This window comes from Callospermophilus lateralis, chromosome 6 (assembly GCF_048772815.1).
Source record: "Callospermophilus lateralis isolate mCalLat2 chromosome 6, mCalLat2.hap1, whole genome shotgun sequence".
In the NCBI taxonomy this organism is placed as follows: Eukaryota; Metazoa; Chordata; class Mammalia; order Rodentia; family Sciuridae; genus Callospermophilus; species Callospermophilus lateralis.
In genome coordinates this window covers 42,480,526-42,497,349 of record NC_135310.1, presented here as the reverse complement: position 1 = coordinate 42,497,349, position 16,824 = coordinate 42,480,526, and the positions used below count along the sequence as shown (strand labels likewise).

The window sequence follows — 16,824 nt, the reverse complement described above, 5'->3', positions numbered from 1 at the left end:
CTGTTTTACTCTTTCATAATTCATTTTATATGCTTGCTAACTGTTGATTCCCATCCCTCTGATTTTATTTAATGTTGTAGACTAATCTTTCTTTGTTGTCCTATGTATTTACTTCTGCGGATTCTAAAATTACAAAAAGCAAATACTAATGTGCTACCCTGTTTATCTTGAACCTGAAATATGAAACTATTATGTAAATTATCAACTATCATTCTTAAATATTACATAAATTTATATGAATGACAATAATGCTATACCAGAGAAGTTAAAATGAAAAAAGAAAGGGGTAGCACATCACAGAGAAATAAATCTTCAATATGTGACTTGATAAGTCTTCCATTTAATAAATGAGCACTTTGTAGACAATAATACCAATAATTAATGTTTATATACAATGCTGCATTTTCAACCCATTGTTGGGCTTTCTGTTTGGACAATAAATATGGAAATCTCTAGAAGAGGGGATGCTGGCAGCGTTGCAGAACATACATCCCTTGGGACAAGAACCTCACTCAGCCTTTCATTATGAGGATACTAATCTACTTCTTTTATTTACAGCACCTTCTTTGCATTATAAAGCAGTAATTTGGTGGTTACAGTATTCTTGTTTTTATTGATGATAAAGAGAAAGCCATACTGGCGACAGCTTCTGGGCTTAATAACTCAGACTCTGTAATTGATGAGTCCCTCATGAGCAGGGTCTGTTCTAACAGCATTCATTGTGCAAATCACCAGGCGTGCACAGCCAATATCAGGAATGTGTGCAGATCAGTACAGACATCTTATTCTGCCCGTGCCCTGGACTATGAAGCAGAAAACCTTATTTGTGGTTTTAGCTCTTTAGGCATTCATTATCTGATCTTCCAGAAACTACCTAACAGTCCTGAACCTCAGGATTTTATATGAAATATTAGAACAGTAGTAGCAGCCTTACCTGTTTCAAAGAGGAGATGAGAGGTTTAAATATTTTAAAAGACATGGGAGAGTCTTATATCTTCCTTTCCCATCTTCTCTTCTTTCCCAGAGCATTTGGAATGGTATTTAATTTTCTATCACCCTTTTCTTGCTCCTTAGATATTTCTGCATGGTAACAATCTGAACAGTCTACACCAACTAATTCATCCTGAGATCCTGCCCTCTGAGTTTGGAGGAATGCTGCCCCCTTATGACATGGGAACATGGGCAAGAACACTGCTAGACCATGAGTATGACGATGACAGTGAGTACAATGTGGACTCCTACAGCATGCCTGTGAAGGAAGTAGAAAAGGAGCTCTCCCCAAAGTCCATGAAGAGGTATGTGGGAGGTGACTGGAAGGTGATCTGGGGCTGGGTTGGGGAGGCATCCTAAGTCTATCTCCAAGTTTTATACAATTTTCCTATATGTATATATTTCTTTGGTAATTTTAAAACCTTTCATGTCCCCATGATTGGATGTTCAATAATTTTAAGTCAAAGACAAATTCTTTTTTTTTTCAGTGAGAACATTTAATATTGACTCTCTTGAATTTTAAGTCAAAGATTAAAGTCTTTTGTTTTTAGTGAGAACATTTAATATTTATTCTGTTAGCAGTTTTCAAATATAAAGCACATTACTATTAACTAAGTCCCCGTACTATACAGTAGATCTCTAGAACTTATTCTTCCACTCTAACTAAAAATTTGTCCTCTTTGATCAATGCCTCACTGTTTATCCTATGATCCCTTCCTAACTGCTGGCAACCACATTCTGCTCTGTAAAGGGATGAGTTGAGGTATCTTAGATTCCCCCCTATAAGTGAGATCATATAGAATTTGTCCACCACAAATTCATGCAATTATTATCTGTCGGTTTAAAAAAGGTCAAGTCATTCAAGGTAACCTCAACTTAATGTTTTTTTTCAGATTCATAGACAAATCTAGCAGGACTCTTAGAAATCACCAAATCCAGTAGTTTTCAAATGATACCCTGAGGAATCCAGGCTTTTGATGGGGTGCCTCAGGCCAGCAGGGGGTGTGGGGAGAGTACCCATTTCCCCTGTAGTGCTAGCAACTTTCCTGAGCTAATATATTGGACTTATAAGATTTCCTTTGAAGAAAAGCATCACACAGAGACTCACAGATGTACATGTAGACAGACATGTGCATGCACACACATACACACATACACACACTTCAATTCAGACACTAGGTTCAAAGTTTATGCTACATTTTCAGTATCTTTGCCAAGTCTTTGTCTAATGGTCTAATATTTCCTGTGCAGAGCATTCTATTTCTTTACAGGTTTGATCTTTATAAAGTTCACTGTTGAATCACTTGCTTTGAATCATGGTACTTTTATGTCTGCTTTCTTTCAATCAGTGGATGAGGGAGTCAAAGACGCACAAATGCACACATATGCATAACTGGTTCTGAGTTTGCATCCTGTGGCAAAAAAAAAAAAAAGACATCTAAGTTATGCATGTAACAAATCAACTCAGGAGGCTGAGATAGGAGGATGGCAAATTCAGGGCCAACCTAGACAATTTAGTGAAATCCTGTCACACACACACACAAAAATTAAATTAATTTAAATTAAAAGGGTGGGGATATAGTGCAGTTGTAGTATGCCCCTGTGCTCAGTGTCTCCATCCACCGCCACCACACACACAAATGCCTAATGTTTAGGCTTCTCCATACTACACCAGCTCAGAGTAAAATACAACAATGGTAACAAATATTATTTCTCTGACTCACTTCCCACCCACAGAAATAATGGAAATTGCAGCTCCAGCAAGACTTTTTTTCACTAGTTCAAGTAGGACTCAATGACATATCACTTGTCATGCCAAATCATGTCCTGTGTACTTTTTGATGGAAGTCTGCTTTGGTAGCATGCCTGGTCCTTAAGGCCAGTCTCTTTCATGATGTTGCTGTTGTGTGTGTATGTGAGAACTTTCCCTCTGCAGACCTTGAAGAAAATGGAAAGGTTAGAAACTTCACCTGCTATAATTTCCCCACTAGTTAAAAAACTTATATTTAAACCAACCCTTCACTTCTCAACTTTCTTCTCTTAGAATAGCACTTCCTGATTTCAGAGCTATACTCTCCTAATCTAAAAAGTTTATTGATGGGATCTCAAAGGATTCTGTTAAGAGTGTACAAAATCTTGGGGGGCATATGTATCAATGAATATGTATACACATGAGCATTTTATTTTTCTGGGGAAAAACATAAGCTTTATCAAATTCTCAAAGAACTTTCATAAGCAAAAATTCTTAAAAGTAATTATCTGTGAATAGCTCCCTTCTAATAAAAGTAATTATAATAATAATCATTGTTATACTCTATCATTCACTCTGTACTTACCGTAAGTGAGACTTACATATTTTTCACATTAATTTACTTAATCCTCATAGCAATCCTGTTACTCAGATATTTTATCCTCAATGTAACATATTCTATATTTAGCAGAGCAGGGCTCGAACCTATGAGGTATACTGTCTTTCTTCTTGATGACATAAAGCTTTTCTACCCCTTCATGACAGCATGGCACCAGCTCCCTCTCTTTGGAACTGAGCTATATAATGATTTAGAGACAGGTGTCATGGATGCCCCCTACCTTTCTCCTTTCCCAGTTAATAAAGTCCTTTTCCTTTGTCCATTTGTCCTGTGATGCACACTGTTGTGGACCATTGCGTGAGCCTGCTTCTCTCTTTATCCCACAATAGCACCCACGCCTACACTCTGCTCACCTGCACCCCTCCCTCCCAACCTTTCCTAGCTGCTCTTTTAGGCCCCCATTTACTACCCACATGGCAATTTAAAAATCTTTTAAAAAGGTAATTAAGATCCTTTCATATTTCTGACTTAAATTTTAAATGTCTGCTTATTATGTGATGAATAAAATCAACTTCATATTGTGGCTAACAGTGCTCTGTGATCTGCCCCTGCCTTCCTTTCTTCTCTCGTCTAGCAAACCTAAATTTCCTACCTTTCAGATCCCTAGGCTCCTATCTCTTCCTTCAGCCTCTTCAGCTTATTCCTATTAGGGAGTTTTGCCCTTGTCACTGCTGCCTGAAATGCTCTTTTCCTGCATCCTCAAATGGCTGGTCCCAGTCAGAGGTCACTTCCTCCAGTCTTTGGTCTTTCTCTGATACCTGGTCTTGGTTATCTGTATTTGCATCCAATTCTAATTACAATCTATTAATTTCCTGCATTTATTTTATTGTATTTTTTGCAGCATTAGGTTTGTGAAATAACTGATTTTATCTAATTTGATATCCAGTCCCCCAGTGTAAGCTTAATGGAGTCATGGTGGCTTTGTCTATCCTATTTTCTTTGGATAGGACTCCCCAGTGCCTGGAGGAAGAGTTGCTTATAGCAAATGCTCACTAAATTCCAGTCAGCTAAAGGAAGGAGTACTTCTGTCTGTCAGTGGTTATATTTAAGTTCAGTGTTCAAACTGAATAGGTGACATCTGACCCTAGTGTCACCACAGGCCTTGAGGTTCCAGAATTCTAGCTCCCACTGTGGGTTTCCTTGGCATCTTCTGTTGCTTTCACTGTTTCTCAGGTGGCCACAGCACACTATCAACTCTTAATGTCCTTTGTGAAACTGGGAAGTCCCTTTTTTATCAAGTCATCTCCTAATTCTGTTTCTATATTTAGATTTTTTTCCCCCAAAACATCCTTTTAATTGATTAGCACCATCTTGTTAGAATTGGCTTAGTTTATCCACCTTCTGAAGTTACTCTGGATCCTGATTCTCTTCTCCAAGTAATTAGGCCATTTTTTCCCCTGCAGACTTGGCTTACAGCACATTCATTGCCCCAATCCTGTGTCTTCCTTCTCACAGGTGCTGATTAGACTTTTAGATGTCCTTCAGTGTAGGTTTTATAATCCTGTTGGCAAAATCCTGAAGAATGGCATTATGAAAGTTGTTTCATTTGATTTTCTTGTTCTTTGTGTCAGGACTTGCAGTTCTCCGTCAAGGATAGGAGGGGATTGACTCTGAGTTTCCCTCTAACTCCCCTTGTCCTTTTGCCTTTTCAGTTTTATATTATCCTTAGGTTGAGAAGGAATAAATAATTATATTACCAAAGGTTGTTTGTAATTATTCCTTTGGGTGTATTTATTCAGACACATAAAAAGACGAACTTGTCCTCCTGTGCACATTTGCAGAAGAAGAGAACAATTATGTGAAAAGATACCAAGTTCTCTAGATTTTTGAGTGTTTTAGATCTAGGAAGTCTGTTTTACCTTGTGTACCCAATGCTTGGGGTAGTGCCTGGCATAGAACAGTTGCAGTGAGTACTTATATTCATATGGTCATGTGATAGGAGCTTCTGATTTTATTGAATGGTATCAAACATTTATTATTACTACATGCCAAAACTTTTTCTATTGACTTGTATATGGGGACTCGTCTCTTGAAGCAGCTAATAAAGTAGTCCTGTCCCCATTTTATTAAAGAGAACAGAACACAGGAAAGGTATATGCCTTCCATATGCTGCCTAAGTACAGAGAAGCAATGTTAATTTAAGTACTTGGGCAACAGTGTTCCATTAGCCATTTCCTTAAGGACTATTGTAAAAATTTGTGCTGGGCTTATGCATTATTGTGTCGGGTCCTCACTATACTTATTTAATGTAAAGGATCTTTTCCCCATTTTGCAAACAAGAGAACAAAATTCTTAGGATGTTTAAATTGTCTTCCTGTGATCACAGAGCTAGGAAGTTGTTACAATTGAAATTTACCTTTCTCCAAATTCTAACCTCTTAAACATTTTGGTATAGCACAATATTGTGGATGCACAATGAATGAATAAATGAGTATTTGACAACCAAATTTAAATTATTGGATATTTATTCATTGAAAGGACAGTATGGGCTGTGTGGGGACTCCTGAGATATTATAAGTCAATGGTAGGCAGCTCTCTTACTGCAGCTAGAATAAACCTATTCATTAACTGATACCACAAAAACTATCTTCCTCTTCCATATGAAAAAAAGTAAAAATAAAAACAAATCTAGTTTGAATAACAGTATACATGGGGCAACTAAATACCAGAAAAATATTTTAATTGCAAACCATTACTGTGTGGCTTTATTCCCTCTTGCTGAGGAATTGTTCTACTTTAGAAGCAGCATTCATTAACCAACAATTTTGTTATCTGGAAGTCATGAAGAAAGCAAGGTAGGAACTTAAGTTCAAGTGTGATATAATTTAAAATATTTTGTTAAAATTGCCATAACTTTTAATAATATTTTTTAGAAGCCACGATGCATATAGACTTAAAGAATGTGTATATGTGTGTGTGACTTTCTTTATCTGTTGTAACAGAATATGATGGCAGCTGCAAATACTTATCTTGTCTGCATTATGCAGTCTGAATAGCTTTGACATTTATTTATTGATATAACCGATATGAATCTCAACCTTTTAATACATATAACTTAAGGGGATTTTTTAAATCTGTTTACTATAAATGCTTTCTTCATTATCCTCATTACTCTTCATTTTGAATACCTAACACTGAAGTTCTTTTAGTATGGAAATGATGTATTAAAGTTGAGATCTTACTGTTCACGAAACCCTGTAATGTGCTGTCCTCTCTGTGTTCCTTCTCCTCCTCATCCTTTCTCCTCCTGTCTCATTTTTTCTCTTGAAAACACAAAGACACAAAACTTCAGTCATTTTTCTTTCTGAGACAAATATCTATCTAAAGCCTACTTAATATTCAGATTAAATGCAGAAAATAAGTTAGAAAACAAAACAAACCTTTTTTTTTTTAAATTATTCCTTTCACCTTTATTTTCATTCCCACTTTTGAAGCAAATTTAGGTTTACTTAGATGAAGGAGATAATTTGTCAGTTAATTCTATAATTTTTCTTTTTTTGATAATTAGTTCCATTGCTGTTCATTTTCATTAGCATGTGTGCTTGTATTTTAGCTTATAGTCTCTCTTTTGGAAAGTTAATGAGGTCTGCTAAGAGGCATATTGCCACAGCAGAAGCCAATTGGCTGGTATGCAGCAGCAGGGGAGAATTCATTACAGAGGAGCATTTTAAAAGGCAGCTGCCTCCTTAATGCTGTGGCTATTAAGATTGCAGCATCCTGCCACAACTGTAGCATGTTTCACTGATTTTCCTCCTTCCTGCTTTCATGTTGTTTCCTAATGATGAATCAGAATATAATTCCCACCTGCTATCAAAGGCAGGTATAAGGAAGTTTTCAAATTATGTGGTTTCTTAATTATAGTGTGTTGCTTCCTCAACAAGAGTATGTGTGTGTGTGTGTGTGTGTGTGTGTGTGTGTGTATATACATATATATATATTTTTTAAAATCCTTAACCATTTTTTTTAAAAGCTTTAAGAGTAAATCTGATTTTAGTGAATATTCTATTGGGAACTGTAACAAAAACAACATTTGAATTCTGATTTTTTTGTTGATATAATCGTTAATGTAAAAATGATGGTTAAGGAAAACACATTCACATTGAATTTGTTTCATAGGTATTTTGAAGGCAGGAATCAAGCCTCCTATCATTTCTATCCAATTTTTAATAACAATCATTTCACTGTAGTGTTTTATCGTTCCATTTGAATATATAAGAAAGCATCTGCCCTACACTAGAAATTCTCGATGTCTCAAAAAAGAAACTTGTTCAGTGGTGAAGAGGAGAACGGAGGCCTATTATTATCTATTTAGAATCCTTTTCTTCTCACTACTCTACTGAGAGGCCAGAGGGAACTGTTTTCTCACTCTGATACCAAACACCACCATCAGTGTTTCTCTAAATTTGCAACATCCACAATTCATAAATTCCTTGATGTAGGGGAGGATAATCTACATCCACAGGAGAAGCAATGGCAAAGAAAAGACAGAGAAGAGAATGTCATCAGGTAATTATTTGGTACCAATCACTGACCCTGGCTTTCTTTATCCTTTGCAGATCCCAATCAGTAGTGGACCCCACTGTACTAAAGCGCATGGATAAAAACGAGGAAGAAAACATGCAACCTTTGCTTTCTCTGGACTAGTAACTTCTCCACGCCCACTCCACGGATTAGAAATGGAAGGTACTAGTTTTCAGCAACAGGGCTAGCATTGTGGAGGAATTACCAGCTGGAAATCTATTTATTCATGTTAATGTAGCATAATATATAATAAGGCATCAGGCTTTCTCATTTGCCTGAACCATGGGTGCCCTGGGCTGGATTAAAAAAAAAAAAAGTCAATAATTTATTCTGTAAGTGCCAAGTTCTTTGTAAATACAATGTAATCTTCATGTCAAGTTTGTAAATTTTGGTAGCGATTTACTTTGGGAAAGATTGACTCAAAAATTGAAGCCAGTGATCTGAGCTATAACAAAAAGCAGAAAAGACACATGAAGTATCAAAGGTAATTTAAATGTAGCCCTGTTTCCTATGAAGCCATATTTCTGCTCTCATAGTGAATAGTTTCCTTGTTTGTCTCTGAAACTCAATATTCAAGTATACTTTGGGCACAAGAAACTATAGAAATTATTGTAATTAATGTATTCCTATTTAGTGATATTCACTTCAGACAGAATGTGTCCTAGGACTATCACTGGCTTTGCAATCTGGAGACAGAGAATGACAGATGAGCTGGTGAACTAAACACTTGAACTCTTTAATGTTCATTCCTGGAGTCTTGCAAAAAGATGTCTCCCCACTTAAAATGTGGAATTTTGAACTGCTGTCTTCACCACGTGTCCTTTAGTCAAGACCCCCTCATTCCCCAATGTGATGTACTTTAAAAATGTTTCCCTTCAAAACTCTTTGGCCAAGAAAATGAAAACCCATATGTGATTAGCATTTTGACATCTAATTTGGAAAACAAAATTTGCCACTTACAAATAAGTGGCTAATTTCTAATTGTTGTGCACTTGTTGAAATATATATATATATTCACACATACAACATATATATTTTTACTGAGCTCTAATAAATCCTTGATGTGACAGGCTTATAAAATAAATCATGCATATTAATGATGTTAGAGATGTTGCAGATAATTAATTGCCTGGGATACTAACTCTGGAAAATCACCTTCACTGAAGTTAATGAAAATGAGAAATAGTGAAACACACTTTAATGTACCTATATAAGGGACATACAATATACTTTATAATATATTTTGAATATGTGCCAGTTTTCTGAAATATGTTTTTCCTTCAAACAATAGGTCTCAACATTATGTAGGTGAACAAAAAGTAAATTATTTTTTCTCGGTTTTAGTTGTCACAGAGTTCTTGTATGTCTGCTTTTTTCCCCAAAAATGATTGAAAGAATATGCTGCAACCAGGTTATAATGAAAGCATGTGAGGGCATCTGAGCATATGATCGTTTAAATCTGTTTTTACAATCTGTATATTATTTAAAATTTTATTTTCTGAAAGTTTTATGATATAGCAAATTTAAGATCTTATTTTAAATCTCAAACTCCAGCATGAAACAGCAAGATTTTTATCACCCTTTCAGCATGATCACGATGAATTTTGAGACTGAGAATTTACCATTGATGTGTTCTTTTGAAAGACAAATATCTGCAATAACTGGGAAACCAACATAAGTAAAGGCATGTAATGAATGACCTTTACATACTTCTAGCCAAAAGCTTCAAAAACTCCCATTATGATTCTACTAAGAATCTTAAAATCAAACCAGTACAACATTCTGCAACATACCAAGACTGTCTGACATTAATAAAAATACATAAATTAACATGAATAAAAGACACATTAGGAATGGCAGCTTCCTATCAAGAGCAAAAGAATAAGGACTGTCAAGAACTCTACCCACCCTTGTTACAGAGATTAGAATGATCAGGGGATTAAAAGCTACAGCAATTTTCTAAGAACACAACCCTTTGTAATTATGTTTTTGTTTACCTGACATACATGCTATAGTTCTGGCTTTGTGTACTACATAAACATGTGGTAGGCAGTATGATCTATTGGAATCCAATAGAAATCACAGAAGTACAGAAGGGCAATCAACTGTTCTTTCTTACGAATTTCTCTGAATGTGCACCCTTTATTGCCAGTTTTCAGAATTCTACCAGCTTCAGATGTCAACCAGCACAGTCAGCTTCTTTCCCCTGTCATATAGTCAGTGTCATATATAAAAATAACTAGTATCATTTGTACTCTCTCCCTACCCCACATTGGAAATTTTGCATTGGCATTGCCATGTGTGTGCCTGATCTTGCTCAAATGAGCAATTGAAAGTTGGCTAGATTGTGTAAAAATAGTTAAAAATGAATGAACAAATTGCAGCAATGATGCCTTTTGAAATTGCTATATCTAGTTCAGTCAGTGAGTAAACTCATTTCCCAGCAGTTCTGAAGCTGCTTAGTCAAGGGATTTTCGTTCAACTTTAAAACATTTCCCCTCAGCATCATCTAACTAGTGCTATTTAGGCAATTTTTTCTCCTCATGTGATTTTTTTTTTTTTTTACATCATGTAGCTATCTACTGTTATATAACCTAGTAAATAAACATCCCTATATTTTTTCACCTTAATTGCAATAGTACCCCATTGACACATCTACACTAGTCTCCTAGTAGTTTTGCCTCTCTACTTTGAGAGCCATAATTCACTCTTTCAATCATCTTGTTACTTGAAAATTGTGGACTTTAAAGAGTTATCACACTGATTTGAATAGTACAGTAGTCCATTTAATTTTTCTTCTTCTTCTTTTTTTTTTTTTTTTTTTTTTTGTGGTGCTGGGGATCAAAGCCAGTGCCTTGATCACATTAGGCAAGCACTAAAGTCAACAACTCAGCTACCGGCCCACACTCCATCATGTACTTCTCTCAGCTAGACTACACCATCTTTGATTTCTAATTTCTTTCTTCTTCTTCTTTTTTTTTTTTTGCACTGGGATTGATCTCAGGGGCGCTTGAGCCACATCCTCAGCCCTATTTGTATTTTTTATTTAGAAACAGGGTTTCACTGAGTTGTGTAGCAACTTGCATATGCTGAGGCTGGATTTGAACTCATGATCCTCCTGTCTCAGCCTCCCGAGCTGCTGGGATTACAGGCAGCTGTGTACCACTGCATTTTTCTGCCCATAGTTTCAGGGAAGCTGCTTCCAAAACTAATTTAAAAATAAATAATTCTTGTTATCATGCCATCAGTGATATTTGCCTATGTTTTGACTACTATGTTAAAAAGTAAGAGGTTATCATGAAGATATATTTTTAAGAACTATGAAGAAGTGCCTCTTTAAAAATAAGATAAAGCAGTGACACTGGTGTGTACATTCTATTTGTATGCTCTTTCAAAAAGTCAATATCTACACCGATATTATAAGGTAAAACAGATAAGAATGATATTTGAGGACCTGCTTAGAATATCCTCTTACAGTATTAAGTCTGTTGTGTAAGTTCAATAGAGTAACTTTAACCCATGCTATTTACAAAACTAGTACTATGCTAAAATAACACAAAGTATTAAATAGAGTTTTCAAAGCAAGGTTTTGAAGTGGGCATGCATGATTTCTTTCATTTTAATAGTAGTTTGCATAAGTGTAGGCAGAGGCATTTCCTAAGTCTTTTTCTATAAGATGCTTGTTTGCTTCACAGTACTAAAATTCACACATTCATGAAGAGGAAACCCAAGCAAGTAGATTCTCTGTAATATTGGTAACTAGGTCACATTGTTAAATCAACATTGAAAGTTTATGCAGTATTCCTGAGGGAACAGAATTTACTCTATTGCATTAAGATAATGGAGAGTTGTTTTTAGACTATGGGAACAAATTTATGACTCTTCACAAAAAGAAACCTTTAGAGCCATGACAATGTGTCTTCAGGCACAGGATTCTTGTGCTTCTACAAACAGTCTAAAGGTTTCTGGATGTATCTGTGGACCTTTAAAGAAGTTGTACCAGGAAAAACCTGGTGAGAGGCTATACACCCTTCTGTTGTTTTATTTAAAGGTCTACCTTCTCTGGTTGGCTGATAATGTCTCTTTGCTTCTTTTTAACTTATTTATTTATTTTTGAATTGTTTTGTGCATCTATCAACATTTACATAAAAATTTGCTATTAGCCATGGAGGTATTCCAGAAAGAGTCTCAACACATAAAATCAAATGAGCCAAGTTTGTATGATATCTGAACTTTCATATATGAAAGATTGAAATCAGTAGGCTCATAGGCATATATTCTATTTAGACCTCTTCTACAGATGCAGAGCCTAAAACACAGTAGTGCTTTTTTAATTTGTGAGGGCATTCATTACATCGTGCAAGAAGAGAAAGATATATAAATGTATCAGAACAAAAGAAGAGGATTGGCTGAATATCCAGGATGAATATAATCTTCAGTAATGGAAAATATTTATTTGTCTTATTTTGTCTCTGTTGAAAAAACAGCTTCTCACATGCTATGGGAACTATTTGGTACTGTTTACTACTTGAAAACAGTAAATAAGTAGAATAGAAAAAAAAAAAACTTGACTTTCCAACATTATCAGATCAAAATCTTTAAAACTTAGAGAATATTGTCTTTCTTCACAAGTTCAAGTTTTAATTATATAACTATATTGAGGTTAACCTCACATAAAAGTAATTCTACAAGGTCTGTTCTGTGTAAATAGGAGAATGAATTCCCCAATACTGTTGGAAAAATATAAAATAGCAATTCTGTGTATTGAAATACTCATATAAGGCTCTGAGTTCACAGAAAAAGGAGTATGAATGGTAATGTTATAAAAAAATTATAAACCAAATACTTATAGGTACAAAAAGGCACTTTTAAAGCAAATACTAGAAAATGTCAACAATTTACATGGTATTTGGTCAGTATTTGATTTAGCTTCAAATATCATTGTAAATATTTCTGTCCTTAATAATATAATTACATCAATACTGTCAGAATTACTATTGGTGTAAAAGAGATCAACCTAGATTAAAATTGAACTAAATTTTAACAAAACTTTTAAGCATGAACCAATTTCTAACCATTTTGAAAAATTGCCATGAACTACAATTGTTATGCATGTCACAGAGATTCAAAGCGTTTGTCTTGTTTCTGATGTGTTTTTTTCAGGTTTCATGTTTGTTTTTAAAATATATAAAATCTCAAAAGTCAATTTTTTTTAATGTTCAATGGTTCCAGGAAAAAAAATTTTTAGGAGAAAGTTATACAAGCTTCTGAAGAATATTAAGCACACTATTTATTATTGGGCTCAAATGATATAACTATTTATTACTATACACTATTTATGTACTACTATACACTGTTTACTATTTGATCTTTTAAGGAAATTCTTTATTCCAATAGACTATTGTATATAATGTAATATAATTTTGGAATAAGTATACATTTCAGTTTTAAAAATACATTTATTTTGCATATGGTGTATGTTAAATTTGGAGGTACTAGATCTATAAACTGGAGATTTATAATACAGCATCTAAATATTGACAGTATTTTTATTTTAACAGAAATAGCTGGCTATTTAGGTTGGGATACTTCAAGTTTTCCATTATTTGTGTTGGGTTTAGGAGGAAAAACATAATGTGTTATGCATTTTTTCCTTTAAAAAATATTCAGTATTCTATAACTTCTAGACAAATTTTCAAAAGATCATTTGAATGAAGAAGTCAACCTTTAAGTTGTATATAACAGAGGACTGATCATTAAATAAAAATGTAAGGTTTTAATATCCCTTCATAAAACTATTAGATTAGATGAGAGACTAAATTCAGAAGTTTGAATTGAAAAAAAGAAGAATAAAGAAAGAGAGAAAGTAGAGTAAAAAAAAAAAAAAAGAAAATCCACGTCTGTTTTTTTAAAAAAAATCTGCTAAAAATAATTACAGGTTAAAAATATTAAGTAAAATAAAACCATTCAGTCTGATTTAAGAAAGAATGCTTACTGAGTCAGTACAACTTTACATCTTTAGTGACTTTCTGTTATTTACCTGTGGATGAAAATTCACCTAATGAAGTAAAAGACTCCTTGACACTTGAATTTACTTAAAAACTTCTGTAGTGGACCATGGCACTGTTTGGCCCAACCACAGAGGATTTTCCTGTACACAGCTGCTCCTTTCTAAAGCCATGCTAGGAAGAGACCAGTTTCGAGCAGGGACTGGGGAAGTATCCCAAGTGAGACCACACCCAGGGTAATCAGAAAATGCAAGAAAAAAGTCAGAGATGCATTTTGACCTTTTGTTACCTCGTTCTTTAGGAGGAACAATGGAAAATATTTATAATTATAATACAGAAATCTATTTAAGAAGGTCAGGGGTTTCTGATATCATGTGTTCAATGTTTGGCCAATGGAAAGAGACACGAGGAAGTGCTAGTCAGGGCTCAGGTGTGGAGGGTTTTCCCATAGCAACATTATACTCAAATGCTTTATGTCTGAGCACCACTTCTTCCCCTAAAAATAAAAAGTAGTATGCTCTCTTCCTTTTTTTTTTTTCCTAATCACTATTACAAAAGTATCAGTCAGAACCACACATACTTTGTTTGCTGCCTTTAAAAAAATTTTCGTATCATTTGAATATAAACACAATTTACTTAGCTTCATATAATTGAAATATTTGCATGCTGGTTTATAAATTATAACCTAAAAATTTTTAAAAATAGTATAAGCATAACATTTTAGTGCTCGAACATTATTCCATATTCTTTGTATCTGGGATTCATGGAGAAGGCGGTCAATATCTTTTCTTTTGCTGTCATATGCCCTTTTCTTTGATGTGTAAAGACATCTTGGTTTTGAAATTTACAAAACCACTTTCATCCTGAGCCTGCTTTCCTTTACTCTTCCCTCTTACCAAGTATTGACTCCAACATTACAGTTTCTAGAGCTAATCTTTTGAAACATCCCCCCTCAAAATCACATCCACCCATTTCACCCACACTGTCGCTCTCTTTCAAAATACACCCACACTGACAACTCTTCTAACCATCATCAGTACACTGGGCCAAGATTTTCCTTTCTTCTGCCCTTAGCTGCTAGAGTCAATTATCAAAACATTAGCTAACATAAGCCTTCTAAAATGTAAGCACTCATTATACTCTTCTCAAACCCCTTTGAAAGAGCAAAACCTGAAGTCCTTACAAATGTGTATGAGGAGAGTGGATATGAAGTCATTAAGCACCAGTGTAACAGAGTAGCATATTTTCTGATTGGGCTGGCATTTTTACCTATAGGAGGCAAAAGAAGTGTTAAATACTTTTATATTTTGTTACTAAAGACCTCTCTCTCCTGACTGTGACTTTTCTTACACCATCTCTTAAGAATAGCTCCTTTATTATTCTTAAGAAGCGCTCAAGATTATGGCTAATCTTGGTGTTCAATGAGCCTGCCAAATGCATCTCTGTTTCAAGACTTTCACTCTTCTATAGTCTTTATATTTCTCCCAGATATCTACATAGCTCATTCCCTCATCTCCTTCAATTATCTCCTTCTTAGTGAGATCTCTCTCTTCTCATTTAAAATGAAAGAGCCCTATAGTTGTTCATATTCTCCTTTTGTGCTCTATTCATTCTCCATAGTATTAATCACCTGATACACCACATAGCTCATTCACTTATCTTACTTAACATCTCTGTCCTATAGAATATGAACCTTACAAGGGCAGGGATTTTTGTCAGTCTGTTTACTCATGCATTACCAGTGCCTTGAATAGTGCCTGGAACGTAGTAGCAAATCCAAAAAAGATTTCATCAAAATTTTAATTGGTTTTTTCAAGTTACACTATACAGTAACCAATAACATGCACTTAAGGGGAACTTTTGTAGTTTTTTTTTTTTTTAATTTTAAAAAAATCTATTCCTCTTTCAAAGGGAAAACCTGCCTCTGAAAATGATGAAATCATGAACCAGAAATTATATCTTCCTCTCTAAATCTGATCTCTATCCCAGGGCCTAACTTCTACATTTTTTTTTCAGCTTTATCTTTCAAAATGACTCTAAAGTCATTGGGCCCTATACCCATCATGCACATAGCTTATATTTATTCTTTGAGACCAGAATCTTCATGTAGAACATCATTTTGAGTTCAAAACCATACTGAATTGCTCTTTGTTGAATATTCCAGTTCATTTCAAATTTAAAACTTGCCATGAGTTAAAGACCATGATTCCTCCAATATTAGAAGCTAGTTTAAAAACTATGCTGTATAGTTACTTTACTGTAAAGGAGAAAACAAGGATGTGGAAAAGGAGAAGGAGGAAGAGAAGGAACGGAAATTAGGATCATTCCCTTCGAGTCATAATTACAAGATGAATAGGAAATTATTTTGGTGTTTTAAAGATCTACCCATGATCTAGAAATATATATGTTGGAGCCATTTAGTCTATAAATCCTTTTAATTTATATTTTATATTTATATTTCACATATATTTTTATTTTGAAAATCTATAGTTCTGATGTACAATAACAGGCATTGTTTATCCTTATAATATTCTAACTGGCTTTCCAACTTTCTTCTCCTCTTTAATTCTAGATATACTTTTTAGAATTTTACAGTCTTATTTGTTATTCTCACCTATCTCCATAGTTTTATTTCCTACCACTTGTTCTGTATTCTCCATATTTATACTAATTAAATATCCTAGATACTGATTTTTGGATGAGGGGTTTCAGATTTTCATCCTTCACTGTTTATCTTTTTGTTCTTACCAACCCTTATATTTCTTTTACTCACCTACATGTTTGTGCCTTTCCCTCAATGTGATAGCTCAGACCTTCAGTTTTCATCTCCTACCAGGCCTTCTGTGAAAAAGACACTGAAAATAAAGACTTGGCAGGTGGTCCTGATGAAGGAAGCTCAACCTGAAGATTAAGGATAGATGTTTGAAAAAGTTTTC

The 16,824-nt window shown here is 34.6% G+C and overlaps 1 protein-coding gene across 1 annotated transcript in view; it reads left to right on the top strand.

Moving 5' to 3' along the window:
* Positions 1-8,003, top strand: part of Clvs2 (clavesin 2) — a 61,260-nt gene extending 53,257 nt beyond the window's left edge. Inside the window, exons 4-5 of the mRNA XM_076859772.1 lie at positions 1,075-1,295; positions 7,916-8,003. Of these exons, the coding sequence (XP_076715887.1) occupies positions 1,075-1,295; positions 7,916-8,003 (309 nt within the window). The remainder of the gene's footprint in view (positions 1-1,074; positions 1,296-7,915) is intronic.
* The last annotated feature ends 8,821 nt before the right edge of the window (positions 8,004-16,824 follow it).